At 45.3% G+C, this 17,566-nt stretch overlaps 1 protein-coding gene across 1 annotated transcript in view; it reads right to left on the bottom strand.

Annotated features, from left to right (window-relative positions):
* Positions 1-527: 527 nt before the first annotated feature.
* The window catches only part of LOC143964190 (uncharacterized), a 42,688-nt gene continuing 25,649 nt past the window's right edge, over positions 528-17,566 (bottom strand). The window contains exons 6-9 of the mRNA XM_077473887.1: positions 15,150-15,212; positions 10,207-10,358; positions 1,610-1,716; positions 528-1,093 (exon numbers count right to left, since the gene is read on the bottom strand). Of these exons, the coding sequence (XP_077330013.1) occupies positions 961-1,093; positions 1,610-1,716; positions 10,207-10,358; positions 15,150-15,212 (455 nt within the window). The 3' untranslated portion in view covers positions 528-960. The remainder of the gene's footprint in view (positions 1,094-1,609; positions 1,717-10,206; positions 10,359-15,149; positions 15,213-17,566) is intronic.

The following is a 17,566-nucleotide window of genomic DNA, read 5'->3' on the forward strand; positions in this document are numbered from 1 at the left end:
TCTGGGAAGGCCGTCCACAAGGTTTAGGAGCGTGTCTATGGGAAGGTTTGACCATTCTTCCAGAAGCACATTTGTGAGGTCAAGCACTGATGTGGAATGAGAAGGTCTGGCTCACAATCTCTGCTCTAATTCATCCTAAAAGTGTTCTATCGGGTTGAGGTCAGGACTCTATGCAGACCAGTCAAGTTCCTCCACCACAAACTCGCTCATCCATGTCTTTATGGACCTTGCTTTGTACACCGGTGCGCAGTCATGTTGGAACAGGAAGGGGCCATCCCCAAACTGTTCCCACAAAGTTGGGAGCATGAAATTGTCCAGAATGTCTTGGTATGCTGATGCCTTAAGAGTTCCCTTCCCTGGAACTAACGGGCTAAGCCCAACCCCTGAAAACCAACCCCACACCATAATGCCCCCCTCCACCAAATGATTTGGACTAATGCACAAAGCAAGGTCCTGAACTCAACCTGATAGAACGGCTCTGGGATGAATTACAGCGGAGACTGCGAGCCTGAGTGTGGAGAGAAGGGGGCCCTCTCCCACCCCCGATAAAAGTGATCTTGCTGCGTATCCACCGCTGAGATCACTTTTATCTGAAACCGGACCGCACCCTTATGCACTCGGCAGTTGTGGTACTCGCTTACTTGGGAAGCCACAATCCATAATGATTATTGTGTCCATGTTTCAGGCGGTCTGAAAACCCAGACACACGATTTAAAAACGGGTATATGCCGGACAGGTGGCAACCCTATGCAGCCCATGAGCCATGGGTTGGAGATCCTTGTCCTAATGTATTACATTTAGAGATTCACCAGAGCAGACAGGTAACTGGAAATTTTAGAAGATGATCAGGCATAGGAGCCTGTACATTTCTCTTTGTTTTTAGCCCATTTGATATTACTCTAATAGGAAGTGGGAGAATAAAAGAGCAGAAGGGGGATGTCTGAGGTTCACCGGCACACTTCAGAATAATTCCTTCTCACAGATGTACGGTCTTGTCGAAGAACAATCCACATCATTCAAGCCATCTCCTTCTCTGAACTGAGCACAATCTTCTATTCCATTTTTTTTATCGGGCTGACCATCCTGCCAGAACCTGCAAGGAACAAATTCCATTAGTGACCAGGTCTGAAACTGATACTTAGCAGGACAGAAGCAGGGGCTTCATAAATGTTCTCGGAACCTAAAAAAGTACTAATGATGATATTTACAATGGGTACAGTATATATAATCTTCAACATCTACACCAGCCTTTCTCAATCTTTTCAACACAGAGGAACCCTTGAAATAGTTCTCCGGTCTCAGAGAACCCCTGCTAAAAATTAGAAATCTACAACTCATGATACATTAGTGTGATGGTCAGTGGGAAGAATGGTCCTTACACTTGTGGTCATTGGGAAGAATTACCTCCTTACAGATAGCTAAAAAGATCTGAAGTGGTCCAGAAAGACCAGAAATGGTCCGAAGCTGAAGAAACCCCTAGCAACCTCTGGAGGAACCCTAGGGTTCAACGGAACCCTGGTTGAGAATCACTGATCTACACAAACAATGAGGCTGATCACATTTATGACTTGTAATGTCTAAAGAAATCGGATGTGGAGGGTGGACTTACTCTTTAGTATTAAGAACAGTCCCATCCACCCATTGCCATTTATTAGACTCCGTCTTGTTGAGACCAACCCATGGACTCTCTTTCTGTGAAAATGTACGCAGGAAATTCTTCAGAAAGACAAAAGATAGAAATTGTTACAATGCAGTGTTTTTCATCTAGACATGAATTAATTAATTATGATTGTTATAATATTTGTGACATATTCAGCAATACACATAACCAGACACATCAGTCTCTGTACCAGAGCAGCGTACACTCAAATGTCCTGAATATGGAGAGAATCCCTTTAAATCTCCGGGATTTGACCTGGCACTCGTTCCATGGCAGACTCTATGTGAAGAGCACCCTGAAGCATCGCTCTGTGGAGAACCGTGGTTGTCCAACAGTGGAGTGTGGCGTTCTGGAGGAGATAATGGACCATTTCTTGCTTAAGTGCCCCAATGTAGAAGCCTATAAGTCTGATCCTACTTCAAGTTCTTTTGCGCAGAGGTTAGCGAGGTGGCTGATATATGCTGAGAAACCGAAGGTCCCAGAACAACGCCACGCAGCGACACAGGGGCTTACACTGTGGAGGCGCAACTGCCCCTGTAGGGGCAAGGCATCTGGTGAGTGCAAAACCACTACTTACACGGAAAAACACACCGGCGCCTTCCTTTCAGCATATTAAGGATTAGTCACAGCACTTGCTATATCGTGCACGAGCCACTTTCCACATGTTTATGGACTATAATTATATTTTTTAAGCATATTTAATTCATAATCTATTAGAGGGAAGCGCTATTCTCATTTTTTCTTTTTATTCTACACCTTATTTGTTAGTTTTTTTTGTTTTTTTTTAGTTTTTAATTTAATTCAACCATTTGAAAGGCTACAATCACTTCACAGTTTTTTGTCATATGAGACTGTTTGATTTATTTAAATCATTTTTCAGTTTAAATAACCAAAAAAAAACTCACCAGGGGGTCTAACACCATTTAGATATTTTTACACAAATTACAATATTTTTACACAATTATGGTTTTTCAGACATGGCATTGAAAAGGCACGAGGGTCGGTCACATTTCTACAGGATCACACACATCGCTGTTCTATTAATACCCGACAGAGGGTTTAACACAATATTTTGGTTAATAACACAAAGAATTGTTTTCATAATTTTATTTATTTTTTGCATTTAATTTAAAGAAATTGCATTTGGATAGCATATTCCTCATTTTTGAGGTAATAGGGGACAGCGCCACTTTTCCAAACCCGATGAAGACGCGCTCTCCTGAGGGGGTTACCTTGTGGGCGCGTTCCTGAGTCAAGCATTTGGCCTCCGTAGAGGCCAAATACAGGACTCGGCCCCGCCACCCCGGTGCCCGGATCATTGGATTTGATTGACAACAGCGGGAGCCAATGGCTGCGCTGCTATCAATCTATCCAATCAAGAGCCAGGAACCCATGGAGAGAGGGACGGCGGGGATGCGCCGACAGAAATTTGGGGATCAGGTAAGTAAAATGGGTGTGGGGGGGGTGACTGCAAGGTGTTTTTTCATTGCATTAGGGTGAAAACACACAAGCCTTTACAACCCCTTTAGGGGGGATATGATCAACATGTACAAATACATAAGTAGTCCATATTGTGAACTTGGTGTTGAGTTATTCACTTTAGGGCCATCACAGAGGACAAGGGGGCACTCTTTACGTCTAGAGGAAAAAAGATTTCATCCCCAAATACGGAAAGGTTTCTTGACAGAAGAGCTGTGAAAATGTGGAATAGACTCACTCCAGAGGTGGTTCTGGCCAGCTCAGTAGATTGCTTTAAGAAAGGCCGGATTCTTTCCTAAATGTACATAATATAACTGGGTACTGACATTTATAGGTAAAGTTGATTAAGTGAAAATCCAATTGCCACTCGGTAGATCAGGAATACATTTTTTCCCCTGCTGTAGCAAATTGGATCATGCTTTGCTGGGGGTTTTCGCCTTTCTCTGGATCAACTGTGGGTGAAGGATTGTGTATATGCAATGGCATCACTAGGGGGGGCCAGAGGAGGCCCTGAACCCCCCCCCCCCCGACATTATGCTGTGCCCCACCATGTGCCCCCTAATTAAAAAAAAATAAGATGAGATGAGATGAGATGGAGAGTGTCCCCATTCCCCCCCCATCCCCCCTCCCTCTGCTCGCTGACACTGCATAATGCACAACCATGGCCATCTAATCTGCTCCTTTCCCTGCATCCTCATTGGCAGAAGAGTGAGTTGCAGGAAGGACTCCACCAGGACTCTCAGTTACTGAAAAAACAGACTGATTTGTCCCGTCCTTAGGACAGGAGAACCAGCCTGTAAATTCCAAGAGATGCCAGACCAGCACTGTCAAGAGCAGGGGCAGGACAGCAAGAGGAGGCTGGGGAACCCCACAGTGGCAGAACACCAGGGCCCGGGGGCAAGACAACCTTTGCAACCTTGATAGTTCTCCCACTACTTTGGACCCTTATATTTTCTTGGTATGCTGGTGAGATATATCTCTTGTTTTCTGACACCCTGGGGGGCCCCAATACAGTAGGAAGGGAGCTCACTGCAGAACATGTGAAAGAGCCCATTGTGAGATTGTAATAAAGGCCCCAGGATATATATATATATATATATATATATATATATATATATATATATATATATATATATATATAATTGCATTTTATAGTTGCCCCCCTACTTTTGTCCCTGTACCCCCATGCCCCCCCCCAAATATGAAAGCTGGAGACGCCACTGTGTATATGGGATTGTATTTTATTTTAATTTTTTGGTTGAACTAGATGGACTTGTGTCTTTTTTCAACCTAACTATGCAAGTAGTGCCACAAGTGAAGGAAATAATGTGCAGGATAAAGTTGCTTTAAATGCTGGAAGGAGTGTGCTGGTGGAAGGAGTGACAGCTGCTACTGCCACCACTGATGGTGATTTGCAGAATGGGGGTTCTGGGGCTTTTTCTTCTGCAACCAATGGGCTGGGTGCAGTTTTGAGGTCTGGAACATCTGATTCTGCTAATAAAACCTATGCTGGGGCTCTGGCTGGGATGAGGGGGTCACATCGGGTGGGCAGCTCAGGGGGGGAGATAAACAAAAAAGTGTCACCACTAGAATTGTGGAGAAAAAAAGATGATGACCAAATTAGTGACACAACATGTGGACCTGGGGTTGATAAGACATATTGTTTATTAATTATAAAAACAAGTTAAATGCCTCCAATTGGAGGAATTAATTGTGATCAGCAAGGTGCATGTCAAATGACCACTAACAAAAATGGCCAACTAGGACATAAAAAAACAGACAAAAAAACAAATAAAAAAAAACATATATAAAATATATAGAATCGTCCAGACCCCAGGTAGTCACTGCACAGGTAGTCAAGCCACGGCAACTGGTGCAACTGTATAATCAATAAAAATCAATGTCTAGTAATAGCCCGGATTTATCTGTGCATGTTGTAGGTCTCCCATCTGCACCCCTGTCTTTCAGGTGGAGGAATGTAGTGCCGCTCAGGTGGGAAGGAGGGGGTGCTCCCCCTATCAGGAGGATGGTTGTGGACAAGATTTTGGCGATGGGTTTCAAGGCTGATATCATCTTTGATTTAATCAGTCCGGTAGGATCCTATGAGTATAATCTCTCCTTTGTTCACCCAGAGTCACTCAATATTTTCTGGGAGAAGTATGAACATGTGTATAGGGGACTGCCAAAGTGGGAAGGACTCGTCCAAAACCTTGTCCCATGCTAACCTCTTGTTAAGGATGTCACCATCCTAGAAAGGAATGAATCAATCCCTGCTGACCTGTCTGTCTGACTGAGGAGCTTCTATCCCCATTAAAGAAGATTGTGGATTAGAGGAGCATATGGACAGGTGGGTGGTCAGTGCAGATGAGGTTGCTTGTGTGTGGGAATGTGGTCCAGAATCTGCCCTTCTCAGCCTTCATTGGGAAGGATAGGATTGTCGTATTCTACCCTGGACAGTCCAAGCTCTGTAATAAGTGCAGTTCTCAGGGTCAATTCGCCTTCTTATGCAAAAGATGAAGTTCTCTCAGCATCAGGGCCTGGCTAAGGATTGCAATAGCATCAAATGCAATCTTTGTGAGGAGTTTGGGCATGCGTACAGCGAGTGCCTTGAGGCCTTGCAAAATCAGTCTGCTTTGGTGGAAGAGTTTTTTTTTCGCCTGGACATGGAGGAGCCAGAGGAGAGGAGGTCTGTGTCAGGGGTCCCCAATGTCTGTCTCTATTGTCCCTGTGGAATCAGTGCCTGGTTGTCCATCCAATGTTGTATCATCTCCTTGGTGTTTTGTGAGTCGGTGTCGGTGGATGTTGTGTCTGATCCTCCTGTGTCCTGTGAGGTAGTGGGGGCCGTGGAGGGAACTGGACCAGTGTGTATGCTTGCACAGACCCCCACTCCCTGGCATCTGAGGACTGGAGGGTTTGAGGCACTGAGGGATGGAGTGAATGATGGTGGGCATGTTGGGGAGAAGGGTGGGGGGTGAATGGGTGGAGGGACTGCTGTGGTGAGTGAAGTGAGTGGGGTGGATGATGTTGTAGGTGATGTTGGAATGGAATGGAAGGGGGCTTTGCAGTCAGGAGTGGTTGGAGGCAAAAAGAAAGTCTGGGAAGAAGAAGAGGAAGTAGGATGTGCCTGTACCTGAACCTTGGAGGGTGGAAGGGTCCAACAAGTTTGAAATGTTTTCTGAGGTGAAGGATGAGGGTTTTTTGGGTGATGAGTCAGTGATTTCCATGGAAGCGGAATCACAAAGGACATTAACGTATGTAGGGTCTCTGAGTAGGGAGGGGGGTAAGCAGGCTAAAAAAAAGTACCTCAATCATCCTGATGGCAATTCCCACTCCTTTGAAGGTGGTGACAATTAATGTCATAAAAAAAATCAGTAATGCAGTGTACACGCGATCGAATTGTCTGGCGGACTAGGTCCGCCGGACCACAGTACGCCAGACAATTCAATCGTGTGTGGGCTCCAGCGGACTTTTTCATCGTAAAGTCCGGGGGACTTAGAAAGTAGTTTTGACTCAAAATTTGTCAGCGGATAATCCGTTCGTCAGTATGCTAGTCCGGTGGACTAAGAATGATGCATGCTCTGAAGCAAGTACGAGAAGGAAGCTATTGGCTACTGGCTATTGAACTTCCTTTTTATAGTCTTGTCGTACGTGCTGTAAGTCATCGCATTAGAAATCGCCGGACTTTCGGAGCGTCCGTGTGTGGCCAAGTCCGTTAGTTATGAAGTCGGATTGTTTGCCGGATTGTTTGCCGGACCAATTTCGCCGGACAATTCGATCGTGTGTACACGGCATAAGTGCTCATAACATAGCCTTTTTCTGCACAGCAAGTTTGATGCTGATATTTTCTTTGTGCAAGAGACCCGGTTGTCTAGTTTGCTCGATATTCATCTGGCAAAGAAGGAGTGGAGGCGTGGCAGACACTGGAGTTTTGGTACTTTTTCAGGCATTGTAACCTGTTGGTGGATTATTGAGGTAGGAGATGGACGGTATTATGGGTAGATGTACGGCCTTAGAAGTCTCCATGAGAGGGCAGGACCTGCACCTGATCAACATCTATGGGCCCCAGAAAAAGTGGGACAGGAAAAGCCTTTTCTTTTTACAGCCCAGCAAGTTGTCTTCAGTGGTGATTTCAACACCATCACCAGCACAAAGGAAAGGAAAAGTACCAGAACTAGGCATGACTGTAACAGCTTTTTTCTTAATGAACTAGCTAGAGGCAGGTCTGGTTGAGGTGTACATTCATTGCTGCCCAGACAACACGGTAATCACTTTTCAGCGAGGTAGTAGTAAAAGGGGAACTTTGCCTTCTCTGCACCAGTGTGTCAGGCGGTTGAGTTTTCCGATCACTGTATTCTGTCTGTGACTCTGAATAGCCCCCCGATATACCACCTAGGGAGAGGGGTACTTAGAAGCTGAATTTGGTGCTTCTGGAGGATGAAAAAGAGAGTCAATTAATTGAGGATTTTTTTTCAGGCACAGGTATCGATCATGGACTTTTGTAGCAGTAATTCAGAGTGGTGGGAGCTTACAAAACAAAAGATTGTTGGGTTTTTCAAGGCCATAAGAAGAAATAAACACCTTGAGTCACAGCTCCCTGTGTCCATTCAGACACGGACCCCCGACCTGGCCCTGCCCCCTCTCTCCCCTAATTGGCTGGCTGACTGATTGACAGCAGCGGCAGCCAATGGCGCCGCTGCTCTGTCTCAGCCAATCAGGAGGGAGAATCTCAGATGGCTGATACACTCTTGGACATCACTGGACAGAGAAGGACCTCAGGTAAGTATTAAGGGGGCTGAGGGGGCTGCTGCACACATGAGGCTTTTTATCTTAATATATAAAATGCACCTTCTGCCTTTACGGACACTTTAAGTCAGGTGTAGGCCTGGTTGACAGTACACTTTCCTTGACAAAGCCCAAGTCGGGGATCCTGAAGCCGTCAGGTCATATTATGTTGACCTGCTGGGTAGGAGGAATGTCAAGTTTTTTTAATTTTTATTCCAAGACAATGGCAGTTCCCTGGTGAGTTTAACAGAGGATATCACTGCAGATGAGGTAATTAACGCTATTGATACGCTTGCCATTAAGAAGTTGCCAGGGCAGGATGGATTGACAGTCAAGTTTTACAAGACCTTTAGAGACGGTTCACACAGGGGCAACACGACTTCCAGCGTGACTTTGGGAGGCAACTTGGACACGACTTGAGGCAACTTACAAGGCAACTTGAAGTTGCCTCCAGAACAGGGGACTTTGCCAGTGGCCAATCACATAATAATCAGCTCTGCGGGAGGGAGGAGTTTGCCTAGAAAACTATTTTTACTTCCTGGAAAGTTGCTTCAGTTAAGACAGGGGATCAGACTTGGAGGCAACTTCTATTGAAATCAATGAGTACAAGTTGCCTAGAAGTCGGATTGAAGTCGGACTTCAGTAGTGTACATTAAGACAGCTCTCATTCCCTTACATTGATTTTATCATGTTACCTGACTTGAGGCAACTTGGGATGACTTCAAGTCGGATCCAAATTTGCCCCTGTGTGAATGGACTCTTAGGGCCGGTTCACACAGGGGGCGACACGAGGCGACACGACTTGCCGTGCCGCGACCTGACAAGTCGCCCCCGTTCTGTACAATGGAACCGTTCTAAGAGGAGCGACTCGAGTCGCTCCGACTTAGAAAAAAGGTTCCTGTACTACTTTTGGGCGACCTCGGGGCGACTTGCATTGACTTCTATACAGAAGTCATTTGCAAGTCACCGCTGAGGTCGCGGCAGGTCGCGGCGAGGCAAGTCGTGTCGCCTCGCATCGCCCCCTGTGTGAACCAAGCCTTAAGGTTACTCTGGCGGAAGTTTTAAATTGCTGTCTGAGAGAGGGTTTTCTCCCTCCCTTCACGCGACAATCTGCGGTGATTCTTCTCTCAAAGGGTAAAGATTTTTTTCGAGAATTGAGAATCGGTGGCCCATTAGCCTTCTCAGTGTTGATAGGAAAATACTAGCTAAAATATTTGTCTGCCTTTTATTATCTGTAGTGGGTAATCAACTGTCTCACCACCAGCATTGTTGGGTTCAGGGTAGAAGCACTTTTTCAGCAGTGTTAGCTCTCCTGGAGGTCCTGGAGCGGTGCAGGACTGCAGGCAGGAGAAATTTTATGTTGGCATTGGATCAGGCTAAAGCTTCTAAAAACCATGCATGAAGTTCTCAAAAGGGTCCTCAATGATAAATCAGGCCCAGTCTAATGACTGTTGTCTTCATTTATAACAACTGCAATGATGTTCCTGCTATTTGAGACCATCACATCCAGGTCATACAAGAGTCCCCCTATTCTCCGTAATAGTGCTTGGTACTTTTTTTCTGATTCAGGGCCCGTTTACACCACATTCAATCGAGTGCATTTTTTATTTTTTTTTGGAAAGTAGGTTATATGGTTTCCAGTGGCATAGTTCACACCAATACAGTCAGTTCCAGGAAAAAAAGTATTACATGCTGCATTTTTCCTGCACAGTGCACAAAGCAAGGTCCATAAAGACATGGATGAGAGAGTTTGGGGGTGGAGGAACTTGACTGGCCTGAACAGAGCTTTGACCTCAACCCGATAAAACACCTTTGGGATGAATTAGAGCAGAGACTGTGAGCCAGGCCATCTCGTACAACTTCAGTGCCTGACCTCACAAATACTGTTCTGGAAGAATGGTCAAACATTCCCATAGACACACTCGTAAACCTTGTGGACAGACTTCCCAGAAGAGTTGGAGCTGTTATAACTGCAAAGTGTGGGCCAACTCAATATTGAACCCTACGGACTAAGACTGGGATGCCATTAAAGTTCATGTGCGTGTAAAGTTAGGCATCCCAATGCTTTTGACAATATAGTGTAACTATTATACTACACCATTGGGAGAAAGTGTGGTGGGAGATGAACAACCATTGAACTATAGCATAGTATTAAATAATTCTATGATGGAGAAATCTTCCATGTATGAAGAGAATATCTGAAGTGGAGAAACGTTGGAAGAGAGACCAGGCTGAGTCGGTAACACAAGTCATGGAGACATGTTTGAGGTGCACGATTCTCTTACCATCTCACCATCCCCATTAATGATCACCAGGTGGGACATCTTTTTCTCACAGTCTTCTTTGGCGGAATTCCATGACGTTTTACTTGTACACTTGTAGTAACAACTGAGTTTATAGAACGTCCAGTCTTTACCGCACAATAGACCAGCAGTGCCTGGGAGAGAGAGGTAGAGGATGGTGAGACTCCTATTGAACTGTCACATTATCCCAAGTGGAACAAATCCTTAAAAAAAATAAAACAAAATTAAAAACATCTACAGAAGTGGTCACACCTCAGATTAATGAGGGTTTTTTTCTTGCTTTAATGGGTTAAAATTTATAAGATAATAAATGGTTGCCGGCGTTATTAAATGTAGTTGGATTTTTATAGTTACCACAGTAAAAAGCATGTTAGCGGTGTAATAAATAAGTGCGGTATGGTGTGTGAATCATCCATGCCCATCCTGGGTAGCTATGTTATGGCTTTGTATATGCAAAGCGGGGCTTAGCTCATTGTTGTGATATGTCAGGGCGCGCTGCTAGTCGGCTTTAATTTCAATGGATTGTTTAACACTCCGCAGAAGTCCTGTATGGTTGGGATGTATGGAGGTGTTACTTTGCCATTAATCCTCCCCTGTTAGTGTATTCGCATTTGAAAGCTCCATTGAAAATATATAGTTCATCACTAGAGTGTCCGCGGACCACAGCAAAATGGCAGCGGGCGCCGTATAAAATTGACAGGTTGGCTGTCCAATCAGAAACCCCTTGAGGAAGAGACGTCATATCGACACGCGTAGGGGAGGGGCCAGGACGGAGCGAGAGACAGTGTGCCTGCCTAGGATGTGATACAGGCCATACCCTTATCCATCTGTTACCTTATATGCTTTACAAAGAGCAGTGCACTGACGCACCTTGCACATGTGAGTACCCCAGCATGGGAGCGGTTTTTAACTTGTTTAAATAAATTGTAAAAACGATATTGCACTATTGGCCTTTTTTTTTTCTCATATACCTCCGAGATACTGCAGTGGGAACCTTTGATCCAGGAACCAGCCTAGAACCCTGCAGTGATTCATATGCGTGAATTGACTAAGTGTATTGCCCTGTACACACGGTCGGAAATTTATGATGGAAAAGGTACGATCGGATTATATTGTCGGAAAATCTGATCGTGTGTGGGCTCTATCGGGCTTTTTCCATCGGAAATTCAGACGGAAAAAATTTGAGAGCTGGATCTAAAATTTTCCGATGGACAAAATGCCACGCATGCTCAGATCAAATTATGAGACCAAAGCTAATGGCTACTAGCCTCTACGTAGTTCCATCGTACGCAAACGACCGTCACCCCGTTTCGAACGATCGGATTTTCCGACAAAATTTGTCCGACTGTGTGTATGCAACACCAGTTTCGGACAAAATCCGTCGGAAAAAATCAGACAGATTTTGTGGTCGGAATGTCCGACCGTGTGTACAAGGCATAACAGCTAAGTCACACGCTCTAAGGTAAGCCAAAGGGGTCACCGGATTGCACCAATGCATGTTTTGAAGCACGAATGGATGTAGATGCATGTCAGTAGAAGTATCACTGGAGATCACGTGTATGTATTATTTACACGCAGTATCAGCATAATCGCTACAAACCATATATTAGGACTGTTTCCCATTAAGGATTGCGATACAGGAACACGTGTATGGATTTATGCACATGCACTTTTTGGCACTAAGTTGCAATATATATAAATTATGATATAGCGCTTTAAAAAATAAATATAAAGTTCAAAATATTAGTGTACGGATTCCAGTGAGGTAATCTTGGTCAAAATGATCGTGTTCAAATTCATATGAAGAACAAAGGGAACCACCACCAGCACCCGAAATTACTGACTCTTACCGTCAGTCTGCAAATCAAACGCATGTAGGATTGAATCAAAGAAGATCATATATCCCAATTTCTCTTTATCACCACAAGTTTGATCCACTCAAAGGAAACTGTCCAATGACCATACGGGAAAATCCTTTTCCTCCTCACTTAGCAATCCGCTTCTCAGGAGTTCCTCAAAATACTTTTTTTTTAGAAAAATAATTCTCCCAGTGGCCATAGAAAATATAAAAAGAGTGGTCTCATTGCGCAGACTTAATGATAAGCCAATAACTCTTTATTAAATAAAAAAAAATTTCAACTCACATTGGCAAAAAAGGTATGATCCATTCCACGTGAAAGAGGGAGCCCTGGCCCCCCTCACTGCTATTAGCCATACCAGGGCCGTCTTTAAGGCAGGGCAAAAGGGGCAGCTGCCCTGGGCCCTGTCATTGTTGTGGGGCCCAAAGCAGCTGCCTCATACTTGCCAACTATCCCAGTTTACAATTCCTTGTCCATTGAGGTTTTAGTCCTGTGCTGTGTCCCAATATCTCAGTGTGAAGTGCTGCTACTAATGCTGCCCAGCTCTGACCTATTGTTGTGTATATATGTCTCACCTGCAGACCCTGTGTTTACATGTAAATAACCGGTATTCATATGTAAATATCAGTGACATGCATATGTAAATAGCTGAGGCCAACAGCATTGATATGTAAATATAAGGCAGCATTCATATGTATATCATGCCCCTGCATTGAGGAGATGATGTTCTATAACCTATAGCAACCAGTGAGCAGTATTACTGTACAGTAATCTCTAGCAGCCAATCAACAAGCAGAAATCATGTGCTGTAACCTCTAGCAACTAATCAGTGAGCCTTAAGGAGTGCTGTAACCTCTAGCAACCAGTCAGTAAGCAGTAATGATATTCTGTAACCTCTGGCAACCAATCGCAATCGCTGCCTGATCTGATACAGTAAATTGATTTCAAGTCTAGCTGCTATTTATTGTCTCAGAGAAGGTGAGGAGTGAAATTGCATGGGGGGAGGAGGGCCCTAAGAACATTTTTGCCCAGGGCCCAATCAATATTAAAGACGGCCCTGAGCCATACACACAACATTAAACACCAACTTGCCCTGAAACAAGAACTGTCCTCACTGAAACGAGACGCAGCTCCTTCCCCTAAGGGTGAGAATCTGTTATGGAGGGACCCAAAGGAGGACCAGAATTGCTAGTGGTGTGGCTGCTTTGGACATGTAAACAAAAACTGTGGCCAGCCTGAATTAAAAAACTGACTTTGATACCTTTATTGACCTAGGCAGACTATTTTAAGCCCTTCTGTGTGTATATGGATGGGAGTTTACAAGGCCTAGGAGCTGCACTGGCTCAAACACAAGATGGTTATTAATGGATGATTGCCTATGCAAGCCACAGTCTCCCACTATCAGGTGGAACACCCAGAGGAGGATGTGAACTCTTCCCGAGAAGACATCAATTTAGCTCCTGTCCTGCCCACAGCATCCACCTCATGCTCTCTCAGGGAACAGGGAGCAGTTCCCCAGGTGGAGTCCACCGAAATTTACAGCGGAGAGGAATTGGCACTAATTCAACAGAAGGATCCAGATCTCATGCAGGTACAAAGCTTCCTCTCCTGGTGGCGTAAGCCACCCTCCCATGAGTGTCAAAAACTGTGCTTTATTGCAAGGTGCACATTCCTACCGGATAGCGGGACATCCTATGAATTGTGGTCCCCTAGTCGCATATCCTCTAAGTCTGCTGAGTACTACATACTGTGAGTGGACACTTTGTAGTTGACAGAATTAAGTCCTTGGTTAGAAGACACTTCTTCTGCCCGCAGCTGGCAGATTGGGTCTAGAAGGTTTGCTGGGAGTGTGAAACTTGCTCCGTACATAGAATATCACCAGGATATCACTATGCCTTAGAATTTGTCAAAGACTTCACCAAGTTTGAGGTGGTAGTCCTCACTAAGGACCAGATGGCCCCAACCATACAGTTTCTCCAAACAGGCCAAGGCTAAAACTTTGAGTCAGTGATTATGTCTGAGCTTTGCCACCTTAGTGTAAGTCACATATCTCCCATACCATCCACAGGCCAGGGTAATGGAGCTTGTGAACGGTTCAACCGCACCCTGCTGGGCATGTTACAGACTCACAAACAAGGGCACAGAGATAGATGGCACCAACATGTTGGAACAAATGTTGGTAAAAAATATCAAAAATAAGCATGGTATTAATCTAGAGCCCAATTGGGAACGTACCCAATACCAGGTGGAACGACAGCCCTTTCCCCCAACTCCAGTAAATTATGTGGTCTCAGAAGAATCCAATCCTGTCAAGAAACGTCTCTACTGAAACCTGCTGAGGCCCTATGTGCTAAGTGTTGACTGTTCCATCAGACCAGCTGGAGACCGGGAAGAGTTTCACCCTGTGGAGGTTCCACCAATGCAAGAGGTTCCCGCAGAGTGGTACCTACCTCCTGTCGTGCTCGAGCCTCCGGCCCCTCCGAGCTCAGCAGTGGGAAGCCCCAGTGCAGCAATTATGGACAGTGTGAACACTCATGCGATCCGATTCCAGTGCGGAGCAAAAAACGGGTCCTGCACCATTTTGGTGCGAATGCGATGGAAATTCAGCCATACAATCAATTTGATCGTGTGTGGGCTTCCTTGGACCTTTGCAGTCAAAAAAAATCAGACGGACTTTAGACTTAGACCATGTTTCAATTTTTTCCGATGGACTCGAGTCCGGTCGAAAATCAGTTTGTGTGGATGCTAGTCCGACGGACGAAAACTGACGCTATGCAGCTATTGGCTACTGGCTATGAAACTTCCTTATTCTAGTACGGTCATATGTCATCACGTTCGAATCTGTCAGAATTTGGGGTGATTGTTAGGGTGATTGTTCGTTCAGAAAGTCTGCCGAAAGTCCGTCGGAAAAACCGTCAGACCTAGTCTGCTGGAAAGTCCGGTCGTGTGTACGCGGCATTAGAGTCCAAGAACAAGGAATGTGCTACTCAACCAGGACACTTGAGAGGGGGGGCATTAGGGGAACTCACTCCAATAAAAGTTATTTGTTTTAGAAATTCAACTTACCATTTACAAAAATATGATTAATTGTGGAATCGATCTCCATTACTTTACTGGTCATACTGGAGGCTGTAGAAAGAGTAAAACAAACGTGAATCTATCAAGACTTCATACAACATTTAAAACATTTATTTTACTTCATGACCAGTAGAGCAATATGGGAGGAAGGGAATTCCACATCCTTGCCGCTCTTACAGTAAAGAACCCTCTACGTAGTTTAACCACTTCAGCCATGGAAGATTTGGCTGCTCAATGACCAGGCCATTTTTTTTGAGATTCGGCACTGCGTCGCTTTGACTGACAATTGCGCAGTCGTGTGAGGTTGTACCAAAAAAAAATTGATGTCCTTTTTTTCCCACAAATAGAGCTTAATTTTGGTGGTATTTGATAATCTCTGTGAATGAATGAATGAGTGACTTGTATAGCGCTACCTATGCGAACTGAATCGCCTCAGGGTGCTTTCTTGCCACCGGTGTCCATCTGCAGCTTTTTTTACGCGGTCCTTTTAACCTGTAGGGTCCCGACATACTTACAACACATACAACATTGACATACACATACTATGACCAATTTTTTTGGACAGGGTCCAATTAACCTACCAGCATGTCTTTGGAGTGTGGGAGGAAACCGGAGTACCTGGAGGAAACCCACGCAGGCACAGGGAGAACATGCAAACTCCAGGCAGATAGTGTCATTGTCAGGATTTGAACCAGCAAACGTATTGCTGCTAGGTGAAAGTGCTAACCACTACACCACTGTGCTGCCCACTGTGGTTTTTATTTTTTTTGCGCTATAAACAAAAAAGAGCGACAATTTTGACACTATTTTGGGACCATTGACATTTATACAGCGATCGGTGCTATAGAAATGCACTGATTACTGTGTAAATGTCACTGGCAGGAAAAAGGTTAACACTAGGGGGTGATCAAGGGGTTAACTGGGTTCCCTAGGCGTGTTCTAACTGTAGGGGGGAGGGGACTGAATATAGGAGATGACAGATTGTGGTTCCTAGCTAGTAGGAACTCACAATCTGCATCTCCTCTCCTCACAGAACAGGGAATATATGTGTTTATACACAAAAGTCCCTGTTCTGCCTCTCGCACCTATGCCAGTGACCATCGCGACCGCCGGCCATGAGCATATATGCCCCGCAGAGCAGCGTGTGCACGCACCTGCTATCCCACTTAAAGGAGCCGACATACAGCTACGATGGCTCGTGGGATTGTGCCACAGTATGACGGTGGCTGGTTAGCAAGTGGTTAAGGTAAAACCTCTTTCATTCTAATTTTAATGAGTGGCCATGAGTCTTGTTAAACTCCCTTCCGCAAAGAAGTTTCCTCCCTATTGTGGGGTCACCAGTAGGGATGAGCTTCGTGTTCGAGTCGAACATACGTTCGACTCGAACATCGGCTGTTCGCCCGTTCGGCAAATTCCGAACATTATGGGCCGTTCGCGCCAAATTCGTGTGGCGCTCATGGCCCACAATGCACTGCGTCATCGCAGTGCATTGCTGGCTCATGATTGGCCAAGCATGCGATGTGACCCCGCATGCTTGGCCAATCACAGCGCCAGCAGCGAGGAGAGCCATGATTGGGATGCCTGTGGCCAATCATAGCTCAGGCTGTGTAGTACACACCCCACACTATATAAGGCCGCCAGCGCGGCAGCCTTGTGTAGTGTGTTGGCGTCTGAAGCAGTTAGTGGGTGTTCTGTGTACCTTCAACACAGTACACACCGATCGTTATCGGCCGATTTTCGATCTTGCTCTTCTGTAGTGGTTGTTGTCTGCGTGCCCTGACCGCAGTATACACCGCTATATTCACCTCACCTATATAGCTAGTGATCTATCTTTTATAATAGAGCTTGCAGTCAGTAGTGTTAGGAGCTTGTGCGTGCTGTCTGCATGCTCTGTACCCAGTACACACCGCTATATCCACCTACATAGTTGTTCTCTATTTGAGCCCACTTGCCATCTGCAGGAGTTATTGGAAGTTGTGTGTGCCTCCAGCACAGCACAGTATACATCTGTATATACCCCTTTATCTCTGGTGTTCTATAATAAAGGCATCTGCAGGAGTTAGTGGGTGTTTTGTGCCTCCAGCACAATATACACCTGTATCTACCCTTTATTGCTGTTCTCTAATGGAGCCATCTGCAGGGCTTAGTGGGTGTTGTGTGACTCCATTACAGTATACCCCTTTATCTCTGGTGTTCTATAATAAAGGCATCTGCAGGAGTTAGTGGGTGTTGTGTGCCTCCAGCACAATATACACTACCCAACTGCTGTTTTACCCAACTCCCTTCAGGCCATTACCATGTCTGGAAGGCCAGCAAGGAGAGGCAGACAGGCACGAGCCGATAAAAGAGGGCAAGCAGGCTCTGTGTCTAGAGACAACAGTGCTGGTCATGGACGCGGTGTATTG

Source organism: Lithobates pipiens, unplaced genomic scaffold (genome assembly GCF_037356315.1).
Source record: "Lithobates pipiens isolate NorthernLeopardFrog02 unplaced genomic scaffold, aLitPip1_a1.2 Scaffold_8, whole genome shotgun sequence".
NCBI classification, from domain to species: Eukaryota; Metazoa; Chordata; class Amphibia; order Anura; family Ranidae; genus Lithobates; species Lithobates pipiens.